At 56.3% G+C, this 24658-nt stretch overlaps 1 protein-coding gene across 5 annotated transcripts in view; it reads right to left on the bottom strand.

Annotated features, from left to right (window-relative positions):
• Positions 1-24658, bottom strand: part of KCNIP3 (potassium voltage-gated channel interacting protein 3) — a 91825-nt gene that overhangs the window by 48636 nt on the left and 18531 nt on the right. Inside the window, exon 1 of one of the 5 annotated variants that reach the window (XM_045368840.2) lies at positions 21864-22055. The exons of 2 other annotated variants lie outside the window; for them this stretch is intronic. In XM_045368840.2, coding sequence (XP_045224775.2) covers positions 21864-21978 — 115 coding nt within the window. In that variant the 5' untranslated portion in view covers positions 21979-22055. Of the gene's footprint in view, positions 1-1488; positions 5218-9917; positions 11399-21863; positions 22056-24658 lie in introns of those variants that run through there. 2 more of the 5 variants (XM_074010970.1, XM_074010971.1) reach the window with 2 other exon arrangements.

Genomic DNA, 24658 nt, shown 5'->3' with positions numbered 1-24658 from the left:
ATTTGCTGAACAAGTACCCGTCCGGTGCTTTACACGCATGTCCTGTTTTCGTCCTCACAGAACAAGTACCCGTCTGGTGCTTTACACGCATGTCCTGATTTCGTCCTCACAGAACAAGTACCCGTCCGGTGCTTTACACGCATGTCCTGATTTCGTCCTCACATCAACCTCGCGGATAAAGGAAGTGACGCCATTTAGCCCTGTGGCAGAGACTTCCGGTTGCCGATTTCGTGTCACCTCTCCCCTTCTTCCCCTCGAGTAGACTCCTTATCTTGTCAGAATTGCTCCTCTGCCTTTTGGCTGAGATCAAGTCTAATTTCATTGGGGGCAACAGTGTTCTTTGCCACAGAATTACATTTCCCGGGGTCTTTGTGGCTAGATGACCGTGTGATATAGTTTTGGCCAATGGGACATAAATAGAAACCACTGGGTAGGGCTTTTAGGAAACCATCTTTATGGAAATGGGAAGGACTCAGTCAGCATCCTCTTGTTGCCATTTCTCCCTCCTCATTTCTGGGATGAGCTTACGATGTCTGTCCCTGGAACCATGAAAGAAGGACACAGGTTCCTGGGCTCTGATGGCTGGAGCTGCCAAGCTAAACCTCTGGATTTCTCATTGCGTGAGAAAGCTAAACTCGTCTCATTTAAGTCGCCATAATTAGGTGTTCTGTTTCACGAAGCTAACGTCAACCTCAAATGGATTCTAAGGTGGAGAAACTGAGCCTAAGAGATGTGCCCAAGTGTCCACAGCTGGCGAGAGGCAGAGCTGGGGTTTGAACTTAGCCTGAAAGCAGTGCCACAGTGACATGCTGCCCCACAGCCCCTACCTCCCCCCCACCTCCTGTCCCGGCCTTGCCGATGCCTCGGAACCTCTGCCTTGCCTGGTGTCTGCCTGCTCCTCGTGGGCCATCAGTCTTGGGCCCGTGTCTCCTTCCACAGGCCTAATCCCTGACTGAGAAGCATTCGCTGTTTGTTCTCCTGCTTCCCCCACCACCTCCAGTTCCCCACACTGTAGCCCCATGGTTGGGCCTGGACTTTCTTGGCCCCAGTCCTCATCAGCACCCCCAGCCTAGCTGCCCACCTTTCTACTCTGGCCCTGCTTCTCAGAGAAGCCTAGAAACAGAAAAGCCCATCATGAGGACAGCGGAGAGCTTGGGTGAAAGATGAGGGTGGCCTGGACTGAGGTGGTGGCAGAAGGACTGGAGAGGTGGGGACGTCATCAAGGGGAAGTAATAAAGCCAACAGACTTTGGGCAAGTAACTTAGCCTCAACATCACCCGATTTCTGCAACTACAAAACGGGAATGATGGTAGTGCATATGTCTCAGAGTGAGCGGGAAGGTGGCATCAATTAGATGTATAAGCACTTCAGAATAAACCTTGGTCCATTTGAGGTACTCAATAAGAGCTGTAGCCTCAACTGTTATGACAGAGAAAAGATTCATTTTATATCCCAAAGACACACTCAGAGACCAAGCAGGAACATAGATGAGTTTGAATAAATTTGTATTTTTAACAATGCAGACATCATTCCCTTCCCCGCCCCTCGAATCCAGGAAAGGAAGGTTCCAACCATGATACAGTAGGTGGCATCAGATTAATCTGACCACTGAAAACAGCTCTAGGATCTGGACAGAGTAAGTAAAGCAACTCCGTGAGGGCACTGGACAGCAACTAACAGAGGGCAATGATCCTCGAGAATAGAGAATCACTCTGAATGGACGCCGCAGTTCACTTCATCTTTATCCTCAAGTATATTTTCCAAAATGCTGGGCGTACAGGATCACCTAGCACTGATGGTCACACTGGATAAAGGAAATAGAGCTCAGAGTTCAAGGCTGCTAAGGCAGCTATGATTTGAGGCGATGGGGGTCTGGAAAGCAGGGAGCCACAGACAAGAAGTAACCCCCAAAATCTGCATGAAAAGATCCTTCGGGGCCTTGGCTAATCGCTAGGCTCTGCATTAGCAGGAGAGACTCTGGAGTGCTTGCAGAGAACAGCTGCCACGATGTTGAGAGCAGAGCAAAGATCCCAGGAGTCAGAAAGCACTGAGGAAATATGGAGGTTCAGGCCCAGCCAAAACACTGGTGAACACTGGTGAACACCCTGGGCTTTCTGTTGAGACCTCAGAAACGCCATTTGTTAGAATTAAGATCATGCCTTAAGAGAAGAGCTATACTCTATGAATAAGGAAAAAAGCTGAAACAGATGCGTCCTAACAAAGGCTAAAAACAAACTTTGACAGGAATGGTGTGATTTGTCAGGAGTTTAAGTGCCTGCCAAAACAGAACTCAATGCTCTTTACAGGGAGGTAAGTAAATCCAGGGCCTGTATAACATATCACTCACAATTTCCAACATGCAATAGAAAATTGTTAGACATGAGAAGAGGGAGAAAGTGGCTGATTATGAAGTCAATAGAAATAAAATCCAGAGATGACTCAGATGTTTAAGTTAGCAGATAAGGACATAATTCAAAATAACTATGATCAATATGTTTTTAAAAAAATAGAAAAAAGAAATGGACAAAATAAATGAAAAGATACAGTTTAAATTTTAACAGAGAATTTGGATCTTGTATCATTGAAGGCTTCATCAGAGACGTGGAACCACTATGAGTGATATGGAATCTGGGCTTTGTTATAAGAATGAGACCTTGTATAGTTGTGGAAGCTGGGGAAGAAGTCTTATTAAGGGCTGTTGCCTCTGCGTATGCCTGAAGTTGCTGTAGGTCAGCAGGACCAGAAAATGGGAGGAGAGACTGGACATGAAGTAAGAGAAAATGAGAACAAACTGGAACTCGAAAGGACAAACTAGAATCCACATCTGTCTCTCACTACCCCCAAACCTGACAACACGGGTGACCTGCAAAAGAAGTTCACACTGTCTGTCATAGAGCTACGGTGTTTAACAAAAAATTACAAGACATGGCAAGAGACAAGGAAGTGCAAATATAAGAGATGATAGTGAAGGAGGAACAGAGGAACAAAAAGGCATGTGACAAATAGAAAACAAGTAGCAAAATGGCAGCATAAATCCAATCATATCCATAATTACCTTAAACGTGAATGGACTAAAAGTGAATGGAAGAAAAAAACAGGAAAGAATTTAAGGAGGATGAGTGAGTCAAAGTAAAAAAGTCTAACAAATGTATAACTAGACTCTCAGAAGAAAAGGAGAGAGAGAAAAGCACAGAATTAGAATTAGAAGAAATATTTAGAACTTGAATAAATTATGATAATAGCTACAAAAATAATTTAAAGAAATAACAATAGAATTTGAAGAAATTTTCCAAAACTGATGAAGGACATCAAATTACAGGTTTGATAAGCTCAATGAACCCCAGGCAGGATAAATACAAAGAAAACCACAGGTAGCTACATGTGCTATGGTGTGGAGCTCTGACATGTGCATAGTCAAACTGCTGAAAATTAGAAGTCAAGAGAAAACCTTAAAGCATCCAGAAGAAAAACAGACACATTATATTCAGAGACATAACGATACAGAAATGATGGTAGACTTCCCAACAAAAACCACAGAAGCCAGAATACAGTGGAATAGCATTTTTCAAAGTGCTCAAAGAATGGTAACTGGCCATTCTAGAATTCTATACCCAGCAAAAATGTCTTTTAAAAAATGAAGGGTAAATTAAGGCATTCTGAGTTAAGTAAAAATTATGAGAATATGTCATTAGTGGATACATTCCACAAGGAGTACAGAACAGGTAACATAGCAATGAACTGAACATGCTAACATAATAAAAACAGAATTTTTATGCTTTTTATAAGATCACAATTAAAAATGTTGCTCATTATAAAAAGATCTATGTGGTAAATTCCTGCCTGAGTTAAATCGTTTAAAAACTCTATTGTTAGAGATGAATTTGTATGTTTCCCTTTCTCTAAGAACTGAAAACTGTAGTGTTTCCCGTGTGGGAACCACATTCTGGTAACAGATCTTTTCCCGTCACAGGAGCTGTGATCTCTTAGCATCTTAGGCCAGAATCAGGACCAGTGATCTGAAAGGAAAGGAATTTCATGTTCCTTAAATTAAGTAGTTCTGGTTCCCAGGGTTCTCACGGTCAGGTAAGACTTGGAAGGCAGGAGAAGACCAAGCTACTTGGCCAAGTGGGGACTTGACACATTCCCAGGTGTTACTGTGATAGCCGGCCCCTCACTGCATAACTCCGGGAATGTTCTCCTTTGAGCGCTCAGTGACCTGTTTGACTCCCACTTGGTCGGGGGAACGAATCTCTCTGATTGCCCCCATCCCCATACAAGGCGTATCCAAATCCCCATCTGTTCTGCCAGAGATCTGCAAGTATCTGGTTACATTGAACAGGCAATGGAAGGGGGAAGTTTGAGGCCAGCTTGTCCTGTGAACCCCTCACCCTGCCTCCTGGTCCGCAGTGATGAGAGGTTCCCATTTCCTCTCTCATGCGGAGGACTTCTCATCCCGTCTTGTGTCTTTTCATGCCCCTACCCAGATGCAGTCCAGGGGAGCTGACCGGCCCCAGCATGGCAGGACTGGGTAAGGCCAGCTGTAGCTCTTCTCTTCATACTCCTAGAGTTTGTACAAGGCCCACCATGTTGGTGTGTGGATTTCTCTGGGTAAATTTCTGGATATTGGCTGACCTTGGCTTTCCTACCTCTCTCTGCTGCCAAGAGAAGAGGGTAGTGATGAGTAGGGAGACCCAAGACCGTGTGAGCTCAGCGGCCTGGCTTCACACCTCCTCGAGCCTCAGTTTCCCTCATCCCCACAGTGGGGACGCATTCCTTAACCCCTGCCCACCCCGCATATCGTCATGAGTACCAGATGCACACATGCCCGTGCGAGTGTGCTGTAAACGAGGGTCTGCGGGACATGCCAACTAGTGTGGCACTATGCCAACCAGCCCCTCAGTCCAGGCCGGCACCCTCTGCACAGAGCGTACGCAGGAAGCACCGCCGGCCAACTCAGAGCCTGCGTTCCCCTGGCACTCGCCCCAGTCGCACGGGTCATCAATCCTCATGTTTTATGATGCTGACGCAAAGTGCTCTCAAGTCACATCCTCGCTGGTGATCTGTGAAGATCTCTGAACATAAGCATTTCTTTGTTTGAACTTGAGCCGAGGGCCCAAGGGTGTCTTGGGGAATTTCCATCTGGGACGCTTGATGCCAGGATCTCAGCTTCTGCGGTGTCTTCTGACAGCTCGGAGAAGTGTGTGTCTTGCAGATGGCCTGTGTCAGTTGAATGCAGATGAATGACTTGGGAACCAAAACCTTGGGGTCTGAGTCAGAAAGCAGCAGGGGAGCAACCACGGTGCTGGGCAGGAGTGAGACGCCCCCTATCCAAGTCCCACCTTTGCCTCAAGGAATTTGGGAGGACTCAGCCACCCATCATGCCCTCTGGACTCAGTGAGGGAATTGGGTAACAACAACGGATAGCAGCAGTGTCATTCATTGCTGCTTACCATGTGCCAGGCACTGTCCTAGGCACTCACTGACATAGTATCATTGAATCCTCACCGTGCTCCTACGAGCTATCACAATTGCAACTAACAGAGGCTACAGGACTTGCCCATACGGTCTCTACCCTGAGCACGTGCTCTGAGGAGTCCCTGGAAACACCCAAGCATTCGAGGCTAGGTTGGCTGAGGGCAGGCCCTGGTGAGGCCACCATAGGGGAGGAGTCAGGGCCAGGGGAGTCTGTTTCCCGCAGCAGTAGTGGGAGAAAAGCTTTTGATTCTTTTCTCAATCCAGAGGGATGTAAGATTTCAGAGTTAGAAGAGGCCTAAGTTCATGCATTTACTCATTTGACAAATACTTCCCAAGTCAACTCTGTGCCTGCCAGATGTGGCATTACATGCTGCAGCTGCAGCCCTGGCCTCAAGGAGCTTACACTCTAGAGGTGTAGGCAAACAGTCAAACAGTTATAAGGACATGGCCAAGCCTGTGACCGGGGATTTATCCTCAGAGCAAGGGAGCATTCGTTTGGTTTTTGTTTTCTCTACAAGAACTACTCTGGCTGCGCGTGACTACATGCGGGGTAGGGGAGCTACAGTGATTGTACCACAACTCCCATTTCACAGGTGAGACAAGTGAGGCCTAGCCAGAGGCTGTCACAGAACTCACGCGAGACAGGGCATTTCACATTCACATAACCTTACCTTTTATTAAGCATCTACACATTTGTCTTCTCCCTTTTTCCCTAAGTCTGGAAGATCCCTAAGGATGTGATTCTTGGGGTCTTCTGTTAAATGTGATTCCCATTTAACAGATGAGAAAACTGAGGCCTGGAGGGACAAAAGGTCTTCCCAAATGTCACAGAGACAAAAAGAGGCAGGGAAGGCTTGAGAACCCAGGTCTGAGACTCCAAAGCCAGGGCTCTTCACCACCCCCACATTGTCTTGAAAATATAAAGGGTGTATAGTAAAGGCTCTGAGAAGGTCTGTAGGGAAAGAATTTGTGTAGCCTCATCTGACTAGTACTCCCCAAATGTGTTTGCCACAAAATACCTTCTCCACATGACACATATTAATATCCCATGCCCCACACTTGAAGACGAAATGAAATAATGCTTACATTTGTTATCTTTAATATTAAGGAACACCCCCTCCTCTCCGTCCCCTCGCCTGTTTTCTGGGCCTCCTTTTAGATGAAAGAGGAGCGTGCCGAACTCTCCTCCATGACTCTTAAGTTCTTTTAGATATTTTCAAAATAAGAGATGGCGTTCCGCCGTGTTGGCCAGGCTGGTCTCGAACTCCTGACCTCAGGTCATCCACCCGCCTCGGTCTCCCAAAGTGCTGGTATTACAGGCGTGAGCCACCACGCTGGCCAGCCTGATATAAACCTTAAAACAGTTGACTCAGAATAGAATCAGATCATCAGTATGTTCTCCCGTTGGTATGCATCTGCCCCCGAGCGCCAGGGCCATTTGTGTGTCACATGCGCGTTCTTGCCTGGCTCTGTGCCGTCTGGTCCAGGGCTCAGGAGGACCGGCCTTTTGCGTGTGCTCCTGGGCCCCTGGACTCCTCGGCCTGTGCCTCCTCTCTCTGCCTGAATGCTGAGATGCTGTATTAAGCCTAACTTGAGAGAACTTGCTCACTCAAAAGGACTTAGCCCTTAAACCAAACCATGGGAAGAGAACGGGGCGGGGATAACCAGAAAAGTCCGCTCAGACTGACTGCGTCCTCCACCTCTCACATGCAAACGCTGCATGTCAGCGTCCCTTCTCAAGTGGCTTCTTCCATGTGGCTTCATGGTTGGCTACAAGAGGTTGCCCAGGCCTGCATGTCACAGTCTCTGCATCCCAGTCACGGGGCCACCCACTGTCAAAAGATCTGGGAAGGGATCTCCTTGGCCCAGCCTGGGTCAGGCACCTGCCCTGGCCAGTGGGCATTCCTGTTATGACTGACCAGCTGGATTGGGTAAGAAGCTGGGAGCCCTCGTGGCTACCGATGGCAGAACAGGATGCGGGGCACTCTTTGGAGTGTGGATAGGTGTCTTTCTGAACAGGAAAAATCAATAGCAGCTTTCTGCAAACGTCCAAGCCAAGCTCTAGGGATGGGCGCAGGCAGAGGGGGCAAGGAGTCCTTTAGACATCAGTGTGCACGTCGGGCTCGGTCAGTCTTTTGGCTTCAAATCCGTCTATGTGCTGATGACCCCCAAATGTATCCCTCTAGTTCCAACCCTTGCATATCCCACCTGCCTCCTTGAAGCCTCTGCTAGGATCTCTTTATATGTCTCAGACTCGAAATGCTACCACCAAGCCCCCTCCTCCCCTCAGGCCAGGCCAGCTTCTGTTTCTCCCACCACAGTGAATAACAGCTTGGTTCTTCCAGCAGCTCAGGTCAAAAGCCTTGGCCTGACTCCTCTCGTTCTCACGCGGCTGATACCCAGGACATCTGCAAATCCTTTGGGCCCCATCTTCAAAGTGCCTCCAAACGCACCGCTGCTCCCTCCCTCCTCCACTGCCACCCTGGACAGCCCTGCCGCCCTCGGGCTCGGCCTCAACAGCAGGAGGGGCCTCTCCCGCCAGCTCGCCTCACACCTGAGCTCTGGCCCTTGCCGCCCCTCTGCCTGCCTGGGCAGCTTCCCTCACCCCTCGGATCTGTATTTGAATGCCATGTGCCCTGCAGGCCCCGCCCTGGGCATTCCTCCCCTCTTCCCCGTCCTAGGTAATTTCTGCAGCCCTGTTCCCTTCCCATAGATCGTTTATTCATCACTCATTTCACAGCCTATAAGCTCTAGGGCGTTTTGTTCCGTCCGGTTCCCCGCCGTGTCCCCAGAGCCTGGGACCTTGCCTGCCAGACAAGGAGCCCCACGACTTCACAACGGGGTGTTCTCAGACCAGAGAGCAGAGGAGAGATCAGTGCCAGCCCGGTGACCTGGGACTGGGAGCTGCAGCCCCGGCGTCCTGGCCGAAAGGGCCCTCTGTATCGGTGGCCACTGGCTCTGGGTCAGCTGCAGTCCTAGTGACTGTGTGTCTGTCCTCTCAGGCCCTGGGTGGTGTTTGGCTGTGAGAGTTTTACACTGGGAAGCTGCCCTGGGGGGCACGGACGGGTGAGTCTACCCTAACACCGATGTGTGACCCTGTCTGGGCCTCGAGGGAGAGGGAAGTGAAGCTGGTAGTGGAGTTCTCGGTAGCCCCTGGTCACCCTGCCCCGAGGGCAGGGCTGGGACACAACGCAGTCCCCTAGACTCCACCCCATATGGGATGGCCCTCAGAGGCTGCTGGGGAGCAGCCACAGCCAGGAGACCTGGTGCCCAGGAGATGCTATAAATATTGATTTGGCTTCACCTCCACCCCCAGCCCTTGGCAGGGGAGGTCTGGGCTGAGGCCTGTCCAGGGACCCATTCAGGATCAGCCTCCCCTGTCACCTCGAGATGCCCCAGATCCCTGCCCCTCCCTGCCCAGTAGCACTTCAGGGCGCCCTGGGGAGCCGCGGCCAGACCTTTCTGCTCCTGCCTCTTCTCGCCCCAGCCCTGCAAGTCAATTACTCCCAGTTCACTTCTGCTGCGGCAGCCGGCGGTGGCTGCGGCCGGAGGTGAGGGACGTCCTGAGCCCCTCCTAAGAAGTGGTCAGAGGCAGGGCAGGGAGGCCAGGATCTGCGGCAGAAAAGGGGAGGGGGGTCCCCAGCAGGGGGACGAGCGGGGGACCAGAGCGGGGGCGAAGGCCCTGAGTTGGCATTTTCAGGTTTGCGTCTGCAGACAATTAGGAGCTGAATTATTAAAGACACGCAGGGAAGAGCTGTTTTTAAGAAAGCATGAGTAAGCAGGGGCATCGCACAGCAGCGCCCAGGATCGAAGGCGATCAATGGCTGTAATGGCTGTAAATATTTACTCGGCTTAACTGGGAACGTGTGCGCCAACCACGAACCTGACGTAAGGGTCCGTGCCCAGCAGACCCCTGTCAGGCCGGCCAGAGGGCACGGCTTCAGCCTGCTCCCGGGTCCCCCCGCTCCCAGCAGCCAGGCCAGCGCTGTGTGAGACCCAGGTGAGGGAGCCCCAGCGGTGCAGGTGCCCTCAGGGCACGGGGTCTGGAGTCAGATACAGGGGGGCCCTACCAACTTGGTCACACCGGACAGGCTGCTTAACCCCCTGTAGGATGGGCTAGTGATGCCCACGTCAGGGCATGTGAGAAAGCCCAGTACAGTGTCCAGGCTGGCCAGTGCCCAGCGAATGCCAGTCCTGTTGGCCTGGGGTCTGGTGGTCCAGAGGTGAAGGGCAGGTATCAGGGGAGATGCCTGGGCCTCTGCTCTTACCCCACGCCTTTGGCTTAGTTGAAATACAGGACCTGCTTACTCCAGAAAGTGGGATGCTCTCCATAGGGGTGCTGTGGGATGAGAGGGTTGTAGGACCACTCTGAGGCTCAGCCCGTCGCTGGGAGCCACAGCACGAACTGGGCACTTACTGTGCACAGAGTACTCCTGGGCTAATCGTCGTGTTCTGTTTAATCCTCAAAGTAACCCAAAGAGGCAATTTCTCCTCTCATCACAGCCCATGTTAAAGATGAGGAAGTGGAGGCCAAGAGAGGCACGGTGACTTGCCCAAGGTCGCTGCAGTCCAAGCCCTCCCACCCTTCCTAGAGACCGCTGGGCTACACTGAGACCCACCCATCCTCTGCCCCCCACTCCTCTGCAGCTCCCCTCTTCCTTCCATGGGTCACTGAGGGACGTCCCTGACCCCGGCCAGCGGCCCGCATTCCTGAGGACATAGCTAAGGCCCAGCAAAGGCCAGAGCCCGGAGGCAGCTAGAGCTGAAACCTGTGTTTCTTCCTCCAAGGTGTGTGCTGGGGCACACACTCCCCCACCCCAAGAGTCTGGTATTGGGGAGCAATGCCTGCTCAGGCCAGGCTCCCTGGCGGTCAGTTAGCAGATCTGACTACAGACTGAGAATGCTGCCGCAAGAATGGCACCCGAGCCCTTTCCCAGCACACAGGCATGGCAGGCACAGAGGCCCTGAAGGTGGTGAGCACGCTCACACACACAGGGGTGTGCACACACATGCATGTGGCACACACATGGGTACACGCACCTGAGCGGGCACGCAGCGGCGTCCAACCCACCCTCCCCAGATCCACCACTTCCTTTGTGAGATCAGTGCTTGGAACCAGCTCAGCTGCCCCCTGCCCGCCCTGCCGCTCTCCTCCAGGCGCTCAGACAGAGCCCACAGCCTCACCGTGTGGGCCTCCGTTTCCCACATGGGACACTGCGGCTCAGACAGTGGAGCAGCGGCAGCACGGCTCTGGGAGTTAGACCTAAACGACCTCAGACAGCTCACATTCTTTCTCCAGTCCTCAGTTTCCTCACTGGCGCCATGAGAGCTCAGCAGGTCTACGATGAAGGCCAGCGGGGCCGGGGACAGGGAGGGTGTGCCGTCATGTTTGGTCCATTTTCCCAGTCCCGGGGAAGCTGGCGGGGGCCGGGGGTGGTGCAGGTTTGCATGTGCGAGAGCCTCATGATGAAGGCCCCAGGGGGTGAGGCCGAGATAAACTGCATATGGGCCTCTGCTCTCTTTCCCTGAGAGCGTGTGGGGGCCACGGAGCCCCAGGTCTGTCTGGTACAGGCTGCCAGCAGGTCTGCAAATCTCCCCAGCTCAGGTCTATCCCCGACAGCCCAACCACAGCAGATTCTCCCGCAAGTTTAGCATGAAAGTTTGGGGTGAGATGGGAAGGGGACCTGCAAGGTGGGGAGGCTTCCCTGGCTCCTTCTTCCCTCCCAGCTGGGCTGAGTCCTGCTGCGTGCAGCCTCCAGGGTGTCTCATGCTGTGCGTTGGACGGATGGATGGACGAACGGATGGACAGACAAACCAGTCCCTCTCTTAGCCTCAAGCTCTTCCCCTGGAAGATGGGGGCGACGGTGATGCCCCCGCAGGATTAGCACGAGGACGAGCTGAGGACACAGGTGAGCACCAGCACCTGCCCGAGACAGAGAAGGTGTCCTGCCACTCCAGCTCCCTCCTCACAGTGGACATCCCCTTGCTCTGGCCCCAGGAGGTGCTCGGAAGCTGCATTAACTGTGGCTATAAATGAAAACAGCCACTGCTTCCAGGTGCATGTGTGTGTGAGAGAGTGTGAGCGCGCATGGTGAGCGCGTGTGTGTGTGTGTGTACGTGTGTGCATGTGTGAGTGTGAGTGCATGTGAGTCTGTGCATGTGTGCGTGTGTGTGAATGTGTGTGAGTGCACATCCAGGTTCTTGAAAAGCAGGTAGGGGGTCCGCATGTGGCCTCAGAGCCATTGAGCTGGGATCGCTGAGTGCAAGGAGGGGCAATGAGGTCCTGGGGATGTGAACTGGGGGCAAGTGGTGGCACTCACTACAGACAAGGTGGGCATGGTTAGTGTAAGGCACCATCATCAGGACTTGCAGAGACCTTGGGAGTCGGCAGGTTGACCTAGGGTGCCTAGAATGGAGCCTAGAATGGTGACCTACTCAAGCCTTGTTCCGTAGACGTGGCACAGTCTAGGTCTAGTGAACAGTCGGCCTTCAGTCCTCCAGCGAGAGAGGGACTGGTCCCGTGCAATCTGACTGGGTGGCCGAGCACTGTGGTGATAAGAGGGGTCAAGGCTTCTGAGGAGGAGACCCGTAAACTGAGCCCTGCTGGGGAGAGCGGCCCAAGGTGCAGGTGCTGGGGGCAGCGAAGGCCCCACGCATGAATGCCCTGCGGAGGAAGGGCAGAGCGAGGGGAGTTCCAGGCGGACGCCAACTGGGGCCGAGGGGCTCAGCCATGTGGGCAGAGCCAGGTCCCACAGGGTCCTGTAGGCCGAGGTACATTTGGAATTTATTCGAGGACCAACGGAAACCAGGGTTTTGGCAGGAGGTGGCAGACTCCAGTTTATGTTTCTGAAGCTGCCCCTGGGCTAGGTGGCCAGAGGACACCTGCCCTCTGGGGAGACCTTAGGTAGGAAGCGGGGAACAAGGAACCAAGTCAAGAACAACCCCGCCATGGGCGTTCCCACCGCCATTCACAAGCACAGACGCAGTGCAGGATAGGGCTCCCCATCTGAGAACAGGGCCGGCAGGCCGAGCCAGGTCCACAGTCCCTGTAGGCCATGATGGGCACTAGGAATTTGGGAGCTGGCGGCCTCCCAGAGCCCAACCTGAAGCTGTTCTTGGCCCTCCCGAGTGGAGTGTGTGTATGTGTATGTGAGTGTGTCTGCATGTGAGAGTGTGTGCTGGGGTGTGTGTATGTGTGCATGTGTGTGCATGTGTGTACACGTGTATGTGTGCATGTGTGTATGAGTATGTGTATGTGAGTGTATGTGTGTATGAGAGTGTGTGTGAGTGTATGCATGCATGTATGAGTGTCTGTGTGTGTATGTGTATGAGTGTGTGTATATGAGTGAATGTGTATATGAGTGTGTATATGAGTGTGTGTGAGTCTGAGTGTGTGTATGTGTGTGTATGAGTGTATGTGTGTGTATGTTTGCATGAGTGTGTATATGTGTGTGTGAGTGAATGTGTATGTATGTGTGTATGAGTGTGTATATGAGTGTGTGTATGAGTGAATGTGTGTGTGTATGTCTCTATGAGTGTGTCTGTGTTTATGTGTGTATATGTGTGTGTATGTGTGTATGTGTTTGAGTGTGTGTATGTGTATGTATTTGTATGTGTGTATAAGTGTATGTATGTGTATAAGTGTGTATATGAGTGTGTGTATGTGTGTATCAGTGTGTGTATGTGTATGACTGTGTGTATGAGTGAGTGTGTGTATAGATGTTTTGAGTGTGTATGTGTGTAAGTGTGCGTATTTGTACATGTGTATGTGTATGAGTGTGTATGAGTGTGTGTATGTGTGTATGAGTGTATGTATTTGTATGTATTTGTATGTGTGTGTGTATAGGTGTGTATGAGTGTGTATGTGTATGTGTATATCAGCGCGTGTATGTGTATGAGCGTGTGTATGTGTGTATGAGTGTGTGTATGTATTTGTGTGTATGAGTGTATATGCGTATGAGTGTATAAGCGTGTATATGTATTTGTGTGTGTGTATGTGTATGAGTGTGAGTGTATGACTGTGTATGTGTATGTGTGTGTGACTGAGTGTGTGTGTGCGTGAATGTGCCCTGACCTGCCCCCTGCCCTGGGCATCTTGCCTCACTCCAGGCAACCTGTTTTGGGGGTAGGGGACAATGGCTGCCTTGGCCCCCTGAACCTCCTGCCTGTCCGGGACCCTCCTCACACGATACCCAGCTTTTAGCCAGACCCTAAGCTGCTGGGACATCCCCCGACTGTCCTCTTGTGTTCTTTCTTAGGCTTAGAGGTTAGCACAGATTTCCGTGCCCCTCCTGCTGGGCTGAGCTGCGGCCAGCACTCCATGCCACAGCCTCCCTGCTGCTCAGATGAGCTCCTGCACCGTCTCCGCCAGTCCCTACTCCAGTCCCAGGATTCCCGTCACTGCTCAGGCCCAGGCCCAAACCCATCCCTCTCTGGGACGGCCAGCTCTCAGCCAGCCGATTTGGGGTCCAGGCCTGTGGACCCCACCAGCGCGGCTGCACCTTGCTCCGAAGGGAGGCAGGGGCCCAGCCAGGACACTTCCCTCCCCACACTGTCCCTGTCCGTCACTCAGCCAGCAAGGGACTGGAGCTCCCTTCTACCTCCCAGCCCAGCCTCAGCCAGCCAGGAGTTTGCCACCGTGGTTCTGGGCCCTTTGCATTTCCTCCCAAATTGGAAGAGGCCATAAAACTGTCTTTTGTTTTGTTTTGTTTCGTTTTGCTTTGTTTTTGAGACGGAGACTCACTCTGTCGCCCAGGCTGGAGTGCAGTGGCGCCATCCCAGCTCATTGCAACCTCCATCTCCTGGGTTCAAGCCGTTCTTCTGCCTCCGCCTCCCGAGTAGCTGGGACTACAGGCGCCGCCACCAGGCCCGGCTAATTTTTGTATTTTTAGTAGAGGTGGAGTTTCACCATATTGGCCAGGCTGGTCTCGATCTCCTGACCTTGTGGTACGCCCACCTCGGCCTCCCAAAGTGCTGGGATTACAGGCGTGAGCCACCGCACCCGGCCAAAACTGCCATTTTTTTTTTTTTTTTTTTTTTTGCAAAGCAAGGGCATGAAAAAATTATTTTTAAAAAACTATCTCACGTTATTAAGAAAAACTACTCAGCATTATTTCAAACAAGAATGAAACCTGAGTCTGCGACAGGGAATCCGTTTAGTTCGCTGACCAAGTCAGCCCATGGCCCATCTCTCCTCGTTCCCCACAGAGGCCCCGCCAGCCCACGGAGGGGAGGCGGGGAGCCCCGGTCTATCTGCGTGGTGGGGAGTCCAAGGCAGTGGCCACGGGCTCCCTCAGCCTCCCCCGCCCCGTCAGGTGCAGGCCCCGAAGTCAGGAGCCCCGCACGTGGCCCTGGCGGCCCTCCCCTCGCCTGCCCGCAGGAGCTGGCCCCTCGTCCATACAGGAGGACAGGACTTCCTAGATGATGTCTCAAAACCACTGCCTCTGGGGTGACAAGGGACGAGGCCACGGCCACCCCAAGGCCTGCGGGGACATAGGGACCAGGGCAGGGGCTGCTGGGGAGAGGGTCCCAGCTTGTCTGGGGCTTAGCTCAGGGCATTGGGAGCCAGGACACATCCCGGAAGACAGGTGGCATCCCGGGGATGCCAGATCCTGGCATCTTTAAGCCCCAACGTTGTGACGGGTGGGAACAGAAAACTCGGCGGAGCCGGTGACCTGAAGGAGTGAAGTGGTCCGGGAGGCGGACGCGTTGGCACCTGCTGCCCCTGGTGGAAGAGGACGGAACGCCTGCAGAGAGCGCTCCTACGCCGGCGGGAGGGGCCCTTTCCCGGAGGGGTGGCCAGGCCTGCGGGCTCCAGCCTGGGCAATGCCGCCGCGGAACCCTGGGCACCCACTGCCCTCTCTGCCACCGCAGTTCTGCCTTTTCCTTGGTCGCCCCAAGCACACACAGACGTTCCCTCCCACCTTCCCCTGAAAGCTGCTCCTGTCTCCTCTCCCCACCTTCCGAAAAAACTCCCAACCTCCTGCACCCCAGAGGGCAGGGGTGTGGGTCCCACATGCACAGCATACTGGGGAGGGGCCTGGCGCTAGGAAGGTGGCCATGGGGCCAAAGGGCCCTGTGCCTGGGCAGGTGGCTCTGCACTTTTCTGGAGGCTGCCCCCTCCACCTCACCCGTCAGCTCGTCCTTCCGCTGACCCTCCCATAGAGTTCCTGTCCACCCCCCTCCTACATGTTCTATTTGGCCATTTGGAGGCAGGCAATGGGGGAGGCTGGGTGGGTGGAGGCCAGAGCGAGGGCTGGGACCACAGCAGCCCATTCTTCCTGGAGAATCCCAAATTCCTGGGTAAAGAAGAGCTTCAGCCTGCTCGCAGTGGCTCTTTTTTTTTTTTTTTTTTCTTTTGAGACGGAGTCTCGCTCTGTCGCCCAGGCTGGAGTGCAGTGGCCAGATCTCAGCTCACTGCAAGCTCCGCCTCCTGGGTTCCCGCCATTCTCCTGCCTCAGCCTCCCGAGTAGCTGGGACTACAGGCGCCCGCCGCCTCGCCCGGCTAGTTTTTTGTATTTTTTAGTAGAGACGGGGTTTCACCGTGTTAGCCAGGATGGTCTCGATCTCCTGACCTCGTGATCCGCCCGCCTCGGCCTCCCAAAGTGCTGGGATTACAGGCTTGAGCCACCGCGCCCGGCCTTCGCAGTGGCTCTTAACGAACTCTGCCTCGTCCGCAAGGCCTTGGGGAAGCGTTTGAGAAGTGCTCTGAGTGGAGGGGCACAGGGCCTCACAGCACCGGAAGCACCAGGGAGAGCTGCCAAGGGCCGGGGCTGGCTGGTGTTTTGAAGGCAGGCCCCGTCCCACGAGCAGGAGCCACAAGCACACCCCCCTCCCTGGCCCCTGTGCCTGGATAAGCGGGGAGGGGAGAAATCACGGGATAGACATCTGGTCCTAGACCGTGAAAATCCTTCTCTCCAGCTTCACTTCACAGACAGGGAAACCGAGGCCCCACCCAGGGCCTGGAAACCAGTCCCGCTATCACCAGCCCTGCCCTTGTGGCCGGGGGCAGCCCTGCCTTGGCCCTTTATGGACACTGATCGACTCCTTAAAACCACTCTCCATTATGCCCATTTGATGGATGAGGAGACTGAGATGCATAGAGACCCAGCAGCTTGTCCAAGGTCACAGCAGGGTGGGGAGGGCAGCAGGCTGTCCCGAGGGGACAGGGCTTTTCACGTGCCTCTGACAACAACCTCCACCGTGACCTCATCCTTTTTTTTTTTTGAGGCAGGATCTCACTCTGTTACCCAGGCTGGAGTGCAGTGGCACAAACACAGCTCACTGCAGCCTTGACCTCCTGGGTTCAAGCGATCTGTCCATCCATGTTCCCAGCAAGTAGCTAGGACCACAGGTGTGTGTCACCGTGTCCGACTAATTTTTGTATTTTTTGTAGAGATGGGATCTCACTGTGTGCCCAAGCCGGTCTCGAACTCCTGGGCTCAAGCAATCTGCCCACCTCGGCCTCCCAAAGTGTTGGGATTTACAGGCATGAGCCACCAGGCCCTGCCAACCTCGTTATTCTTATGGCCATTTTGCAGATGAGGAAACTGAGGCTCAGAGGGGTTAGAAGCAATTTGCTTCACACAGAGCTATGAGCGGCAGAGATGAGATGCTTAAGAGTCGTGGAACTGTGGCCTGAGGAGCACTGAGTGCCTGTTGAGGTCCCGCCAGGCACTATCTAGCATGGCGGTCGGGGCATCTGGCTCTCGGAGAGGCAGAACTAAGGGCTCCGATGTCTTCCAGGCCTGTAACATGGATAAGATGCCGTGGTTTCCTCCTCCCTGTGGCAGAGAAGACAAGCCTGCAGGCAGTGGCCTCACTCACCCGGGTCTTTCTGTTTCATGTCCCGTCTGTGTAACTGAGCAGTCCTGTCTCTGTCTGCCTTTTGTTCCCACCCTCTAAAGAGCCGCGTGTTCGTCTCCTTGTTAAGGAGTTCCACAGAACCTTGATACGCACTCCGTATCTATTTGCAGAATTGCATTTTAGTGCGTCAGAATGACGCTTTGTCAATTCGAGCCAGATGTGCCCCATTTTGTGTGAAACCTCTGGTCTCTGCTGCCTCCGTCGGGTGCCCCAGCCCCAGCCCTGACCCCTCTTCTTCCATTGCACCCTAGCCTTGTCTCTGGGGCTCCATCCGGGGCACCTGCCCTGTGATAGGGTGAGTGGCCCAGAGCACAGGGCTGGTGCTTTCTTGGTGTGAATTCCGTGCTCATATCTGGTTATATCTGGTATTAAATGTAACTTTTCCTGTTGCGTTTGAGAGAAGTCTCAACAGCCAGGAACGAGAGATGCAGCGAGAGATGCAGGACCAGCTCTGCAGGCCACACTAAGGGGCTGCAAAACCGGCTCTGTGACCCAACCCTTCACCCACAGAGGGTGGCGCAGGGAAGGCTGGGGTGCCGGGGAGGAAAGGGCCTAGGCTTCCCTAGGCTGGGAGGACAGGGCCTAGGGAAGGCTGCGGGGAGCGGGGAGGAGAGGGCTTACGGAAGGCTGGGGGGAGCAGGGAGGAGAGGTTGGGGGGTGGGGAGGAGAGGCTGGGGGCGGGGAGGACAGGGCTTAGGGAAGGCTGGGGGGGCGGGGAGGAGAGGCTGGGGGTGGGGGGAGGAGAGGTTGGGGGGCGGGGGGAGGAGAGGCTGGGGGGTGGGGGGAGGAGAGGCTGGGGGGTGGGGAGGAGAGGCTGGGGTGCGGGGAGGACAGGGCTTAGGGAAGGCTGGGGGGGCGGGGAGGAGAGGCTGGGGGTGGGGGGAGGAGAGGCTGGGGGGTGGGGGGAGGAGAGGCTGGGGGTGGGGGGGGAGAGGCGGGGGGGTGGGGGGAGGAGAGGCTGGGGGGTGGGGAGGAGAGGCTGGGGTGCGGGGAGGACAGGGCTTAGGGAAGGCTGGGGGGGGCGGAGAGGAGAGGCTGGGGGTGGGGGGAGGAGAGGCTGGGGGGCGGGGAGGAGAGGCTGGGGGGCAGGGAGGACAGGGCTTAGGGAAGGCTGGGGGGCGGGGAGGAGAGGGCTTAGGGAAGGCTGGGGGGAGCAGGGAGGAGAGGCTGGGGGGTGGGGAGGAGAGGCTGGGGGCGGGGAGGACAGGGCTTAGGGAAGGCTGGGGGTGCGGGGAGGAGAGGCTGGGCGGTGGGGAGGAGAGGCTGGGGGCGGGGAGGACAGGGCTTAGGGAAGGCTGGGGGTGCGGGGAGGAGAGGTTGGGGGCCGGGGAGGAGAGGCTGGGGGGTGGGGAGGTCAGGGCCTAGGGAAGGCTGGGGGTGTGGGGAGGACAGGGCTTAGGGAAGGCTGGGGGTGCGGGGAGGACAGGGCTTAGGGAAGGCTGGGGGTGCGGGGAGGAGAGGCTGGGGGGCGGGGAGGACAGGGCTTAGGGAAGGCTGGGGGTGCGGGGAGGAGAGGCTGGGGGGTGGGGAGGAGAGGCTGGGGGCGGGGAGGACAGGGCTTAGGGAAGGCTGGGGGTGCGGGGAGGAGAGGCTGGGGTGTGGGGAGGAGAGGCTGGGGGGTGGGGAGGAGAGGCTGGGGGATGGGGAGGACAGGGCCTAGGGAAGGCTGGGTGGGGTGCTGCAGGTTTTTCCTTCTTCTCCCACCCTGGGGGCTTCAGTCCCCTCCTCCCTCCAATTCAGGGACTTCTGAGAAGCCCGTGGTGATCTGAATGTGCCCCTGGAGTCTGGGGGATGCGGGGTCTGATCTGTCCCTGGAGGAGGTCGGGTGGTGACTGGCTACACTGGCCGGCGGCTGTCAAGGTGAGGACAGTGAACTGGGCACCCACCCAGAGGCCATCATGGAGCCGGAGGAGATGTTCCCGGGAAATCCGTCTTCAAAGTCCCATCCTCCCCACAAGAAGGACCACTGAAGAGGAGCAGCCTCAGCACCTGGGAGACAGGCCGAGGGGTGGCAGGGGCCGCTGAGCGGTGGCGACCTTGGGCAGGCCTGGGAAGGGCATAGAGACTCCGAGACCCACCCACAGCTCACCACACCCTGCCTCCTCCTCCCCAACCCGCCAGGCTGCCGTGAGTGGCAGGAGGGAGTCCCGAAGCAAAGGAGGGTGCCGGGTTGGAAGGGATTCCCTGAGTATTTGCTGACACCTGAAAAGCGACCACAGGATCTGCAGAAAATTGAATGCAAATGGCAGGGAAGAGCAGCAGCCCCAGCGAGTGGACCGAGGGTCAGAGGCTGCAGCGCCTCAGGCTCCCTCCACGTGGTTCCACACCTTGGCAGCAGGCAGTGCTGTTTTCAGTGGCACCCACCCCATTCTCCACTGCGCCTCCGGGTCCACACCCAGCCAGCTCTCAGCCTCCTCACCCGGCTCCCAGAGAGCACCTCCCCAGCTTGCTGAGGATCCTAGAACCGGCATCGCCAGAGCTGGGAGGAGCTCAGAGGACGACCAGCAAGCCCCAGCCCTCGGTGCCAGGAGAGGCACCTGGGGCCCTGGGCAGAGGCTCACCCGCTGCTCTTGCCCTCCCTCCCTTGTTCTGAGCTGGGGCTCAGTGGCCACCTTGGGAACAGCCCTCCTGGCCTCCTAATCCGGTACGAGGCTTAGGTCTCACTCTCCCCAAGGAAGACAAGGAACATGGACTGAGACAGAGGGAGTCGCGTCGCGGAGGGAGCCAGAGGGAGCACCAGGAGCCCGAGCGCCTGTGAGGCAGGACAAAGGCATGACACAGGCACCCGGAGCTCTCAGCAATACAGACTCTTGCTTATGGCACCACCATGGCCATAAACCAGCCCTCTGGGCCACCCAGCGGAGGAGGCACTGTCACCGTAGCCCCCCAGCGAAGATGAGGAGCCAGGCCAAGGGCGGGCAGGAGGAATGCTCGGGGTCACTAGCCAGGAGGAGCACCCAGCTCGGAGGCTCGTGCGCAGTGGCTCAGTGACCCCGGGCACATTCCTCTCCCCCGGGCCTGGCCCGCCCATGTCTCACCTCACACAGAAGCAGCCCAGGGTCCACTATCTTCAAAGTTCCTCCTTCCCCAGAAAAACTTCCTGAGGAAGGGAAGGCTCAGGAGCCTGAGGCACTGCGAAGGGACAGCACACGCAGCCACAGTATTCCCCTGTCTTGAAAAACTGGAAGGCCCAGGAACCCGGGGCTCTCCAAGTCCCTACCCAGAGCCACCCGACTTGCCACCTGGGGTTAGACTGAACCCCCCGCTCCACACAGCCTCTGCACGGCAGGGTCTGCCTTCCTCCTGCAGACTCTGTGCTATCTACCGCTCTCCACGCCTCTGTTATGCTACCGGTTTGGGTGTGTGCGTGAGTGTGTGCTCCATCTTACGTTTGCATGCTTCTCAAAATGTCATGCATGAATTCGACAGGTATTTCGTGTGCCAGGCTCTGTGCGAGGCACTCAGGACAAGGCAGGGACAACAGGGGCGGACGAGCCCCTCGTCCCTGGAGCGGCTGAGGCAGCCCAGCCCTGCCAGCGGCTGCAGGTGACCTCTCAGCGTGGAGCAGCATCTTCTGGCAGCATAGGCAGCTGGCAGCACCAGGTCCTGGGATGTACGTGTCACATGTCTACGCCAGCTCGTCTTTGTTTTAGGGACTTGATTTTATCTCTCTTTGGAAATCACTTGACTTCTTTAGCCTGCTTTCCTCCACGTCCCCGCAGCACTTGCTCAGCACTCCAAGCAGCTGATGGTCACTCCTTTCAGGATCTGAAGCCTCTGATATCAACCCTTCCCCCGTGTCCTTCCCAGCAAATGCCAGGTCCCCCCATGCAGGACACCACCCCTGTGCCTGCTTCGTGGTCCCCAAGGCAGAGCCTTGGTCTTGGTCGTGCTCAGCCCCGGGCGCAGGCCGAGGAGGTAGAGCCGAAGCCGGGAGTGGGACTGGCGGGCTGTGGATCACCCGCCTCCGGGGCTTCCCATGGGCCTGGGCCCACAATCGCAGACTCGGGGAGCCCCCTACATCCCTGCCAAGGCCTCCAGGTTGCTTGGGTTTCACAGGTTTTGGGAGGTGGCTGTCATTAATTGAGAACTTTCTATATTGAGGTCTCAATACACACTTGCCCATTTTTGTCAATCCTCATCACAGACACCACTTCTGCCTTTGATGGAAGAAGAGACGGTCACCAGTGAGGATGGCCTGGGCAGTGGAGTCGGTGTGCACAGGAGGGCTGGCCTGAGAGCCGCCCCACTCCCTCCCAGCCCAGGCTGGGCCTGAGTCTGTGTACCCCACAGAGAAGCCGGCCCCTCCCCATCTGCTCTCCCTCCCTGAGCCCAGGAGTTGGGGATCCCAGGCTTGGCATTCACTGTCCTGTTGGCTGCAGAGACTGCAGTTCTTTGTGGTCCTGCTCCCAGGGCCACTGCCCACCCCCGTCCCCGTCACCTCCAGACAAGGCAGGCCCAGTCCTCGGCCCAAAGCTGCCCCTTCTGCAGCCCTGTCCCAGCCCCACCGAAGCAGCCCTCACCTCGAGCCAGGTTCCCAGAGATGAAGCGGAAGACGACGCTGCTGGTGCCTGCCAGGTGCTTCCCACAGCCATGCTGGCTCTCCTGGAGCCTCGGGCCAGGGCCACACCCTGCCATCCTTAGGCCTGGCTTGATACACCCGGCTCCTGCCCTCAGCTCTGCCCTGCCTGCCACTGTGCAGGCGGTGCCCCCACAAGGCTGCTCCCCAACCTCCTGTGCCAGCCTCTCCTCAGCCTGACACTCAGCACCTTTCTTTCTCCAGGACTCCCCTCTCCTGGTCTGTCTGTCTGTCTCTGTCTCAAACGCAGTGTCTCTCCTCCTGGTCTCGGCTTGTTCCCAGTGTCTTGGGCTCTCCAGGCCTGTCCTTCTCTCCTCTACTCTCTGTCCCTGCCTCTGGCTCTCCCAGCCTTTCCAGGGACTGCCTGCCCTTCAGCCCAGAGCCCCAGGGCAGCCAGAGCGCACTCAGCCCCCCTGCCTTGGGTCGGCCTCTTCAAGTAGCCCCTGCCCCTGCCCCTGCCCCAGGGCTGCCCCTTCACCTGGTGCCTGGCCTCAGCCTCCAGGCCCCCGGAGCTCACTGTTCCTGGAGGCAGAAGGGCCCCTGCGGCTTCTTGGGCTGGGAGGCGTGGGGATGGGGCATCGTCCTGAGCGCCCAGCACCAACTGAGGAGGTGACGCTGGTGTGATTATCAGCTGAGGCTGTGATCTCACTGCAGAGGGGCCTCACCCAGGCTCCAGGGCCAGAAAGGGAGCAGCCTGCACCCACAGTCCCTGCCTAGGAGGCTCGGGGCCAGGGACCCTGAGCAGAATGGGGGTATTGGTAGGGCCGTAGCCTTAGGCTGTCTCTTGACCTCTGACCTCCATCCACCGGCCTCATCCCTCAGCCCTGCTGTGCCTCTCTAAAGTGCAGAAGGGGAAGTGGGAAGGGGTTCCGCTGCTGAGGAGGAGAAGGGAGAGCCGAATTCGTGACTGGAGCTGACCAGCCCCCTGCCCTCCACGTTTTTGAGCACCTAGCGATAAATAAAAGCGATAACAGCCAGGCAGCTCGCTAAGGTCTTTCTGGGTGCCAGTGAGTGCCTTCAGTCATCAAAACAACCCTGCAAGCTCCGTGTGGCTGAGAATGCCAGTTCCGTATTCATTCTTTCCGAGTTTCACCAACAGGGTTCAGATGCTGTCGGAGATGGAAACGCGCCCAGCTGAGAATTCCACCTTTCCCCTGCCTTCCTCGCAGCCAGGGCAGCTTAGCTCCGGCCAGTGGGATGGAAGCGTCCGTCTTCCAGAGACTTCTGTGAGTGCTGCCTTCCTGCCATGGGGACCACCGCTCTCCCCTTCCACCTGGTTCTCCTTCCTGTTGCTTGAAATGAGGCTGTGTGGGCTGCAAAGCAACCACCTTGCCACGGCGAGGGAAACGGTAGAAGAACCAAAGACATTGACACTGACGTCCCCCAGCTGCCAAACTAGCGCCAGCCACTGCCTTGCCCCTTATTTCCCATGTAGGAGCTGATGCACCTGTCTCGACCAAGCCACTGTTACTTGGGGTTTCTGTTATATGCAAGTTCAGGCAAGCCAAGGGATCCCTTGCGGAGGGAAAGACGAGCTGCTGCGCCTCGCACGCCCGCCCGTAAAGGAAGGTGCAGTGCCCGGCGGGCCTCCTGTGCACTGCAGTTAAATGTGCCGCTCAGAGGCTGTGCCGCAGGTGCAAGCCAAGCACAAGCAGCGCTGCCCCTTGGGCCTAATGACCCAGCACATTTAATGACACACGATGAGTCTAAGGCAAGTTGGGACGCCCTGTGGGGCCATGGCAGGCCCCCAGAGGGGAAATCTGTGGTCTGTTGGGTTTTGAGCAATGCCAAAGGTCTCTCCTATTGGCTTTCGGCTAACTGCCCACTGCTGGGCTGCTGTGGGGGTGGACGGCCTGATGGTGGGACAGACAGAGACAGACCCACCAGGTGGCCATGAGCCCCGAACCGCCCATCAGGAGCCAAGTATCAACCTCTCGCCCAGCCCCCCTGGTATCTGCATGTGCACACAGTGCTCTGTCGTCATGCCCAGGTGCTGTGGACGGAGCCCGAGGCAGGGCGGGTCTGGAGGGCGCAGGGAGGCTGTACCTGCGGGGGCTGCAACTCCCACTGTGCCTGCTGCATTGTCGCTTTCCCCACAGCCCGCCTGCCCCCCACGGTCTCCAAGGCCGTCTGAGGAGGAAAAACATTCAGAGGTGACTTATAGACAGAGCTGCAAGAAGTGTTGGCACCAACTCCAGGTGACACTGAGGCCCACCTAGGGGAAGGACGTGGAGAAGGGGACATCTTCCTGGCACGTGTGTTGCCCACGTTGTCTGAAGAAGAGAGGGCCCAAGGCGCAGGTTTACATTGATCATGGATGGCTGTTAACCATTAGTTCAGGGGTCAGGGAGGTGGAGGGGCAGGGTCGGGGGAGTAAGGGCTGGGAGGCCTGGGGAGGAACCACCCAGAGTGGGACAGCAAGTGCTTCACAGGTGCCCTCTGAGGGGCGCTAGGGCGGAGGAGACGCTGGACGATTGGACGATCAGGTGGGCCAGTGGTCCCCTCTGTGCACCTCACAGCCTCTGTTCCTGGCCCCTCTGGCGTTTGCTTGAGAACCACGGGTTCAATGAAAGAACTTCTCCCTGGGCTGATCAGGCAGCAGCTGCCGTTCAGTGCCCAGCCGGCCACCGGGTGGCAGGTCAGCCGCTCTGCGTCCCCGTCCCTGCCATCACTCCGGGGCTCCCATTATCCTCAGGGGAGTGACGGTCACTCTGGGTGTGACCTTCCCTCTGGCCCGCC

Source organism: Macaca fascicularis, chromosome 13 (genome assembly GCF_037993035.2).
Source record: "Macaca fascicularis isolate 582-1 chromosome 13, T2T-MFA8v1.1".
Taxonomy (NCBI): domain Eukaryota; kingdom Metazoa; phylum Chordata; class Mammalia; order Primates; family Cercopithecidae; genus Macaca; species Macaca fascicularis.
The sequence above is the reverse complement of the archived record's forward strand: the minus strand, read 5'-3'. Positions and strand labels throughout refer to the sequence as shown.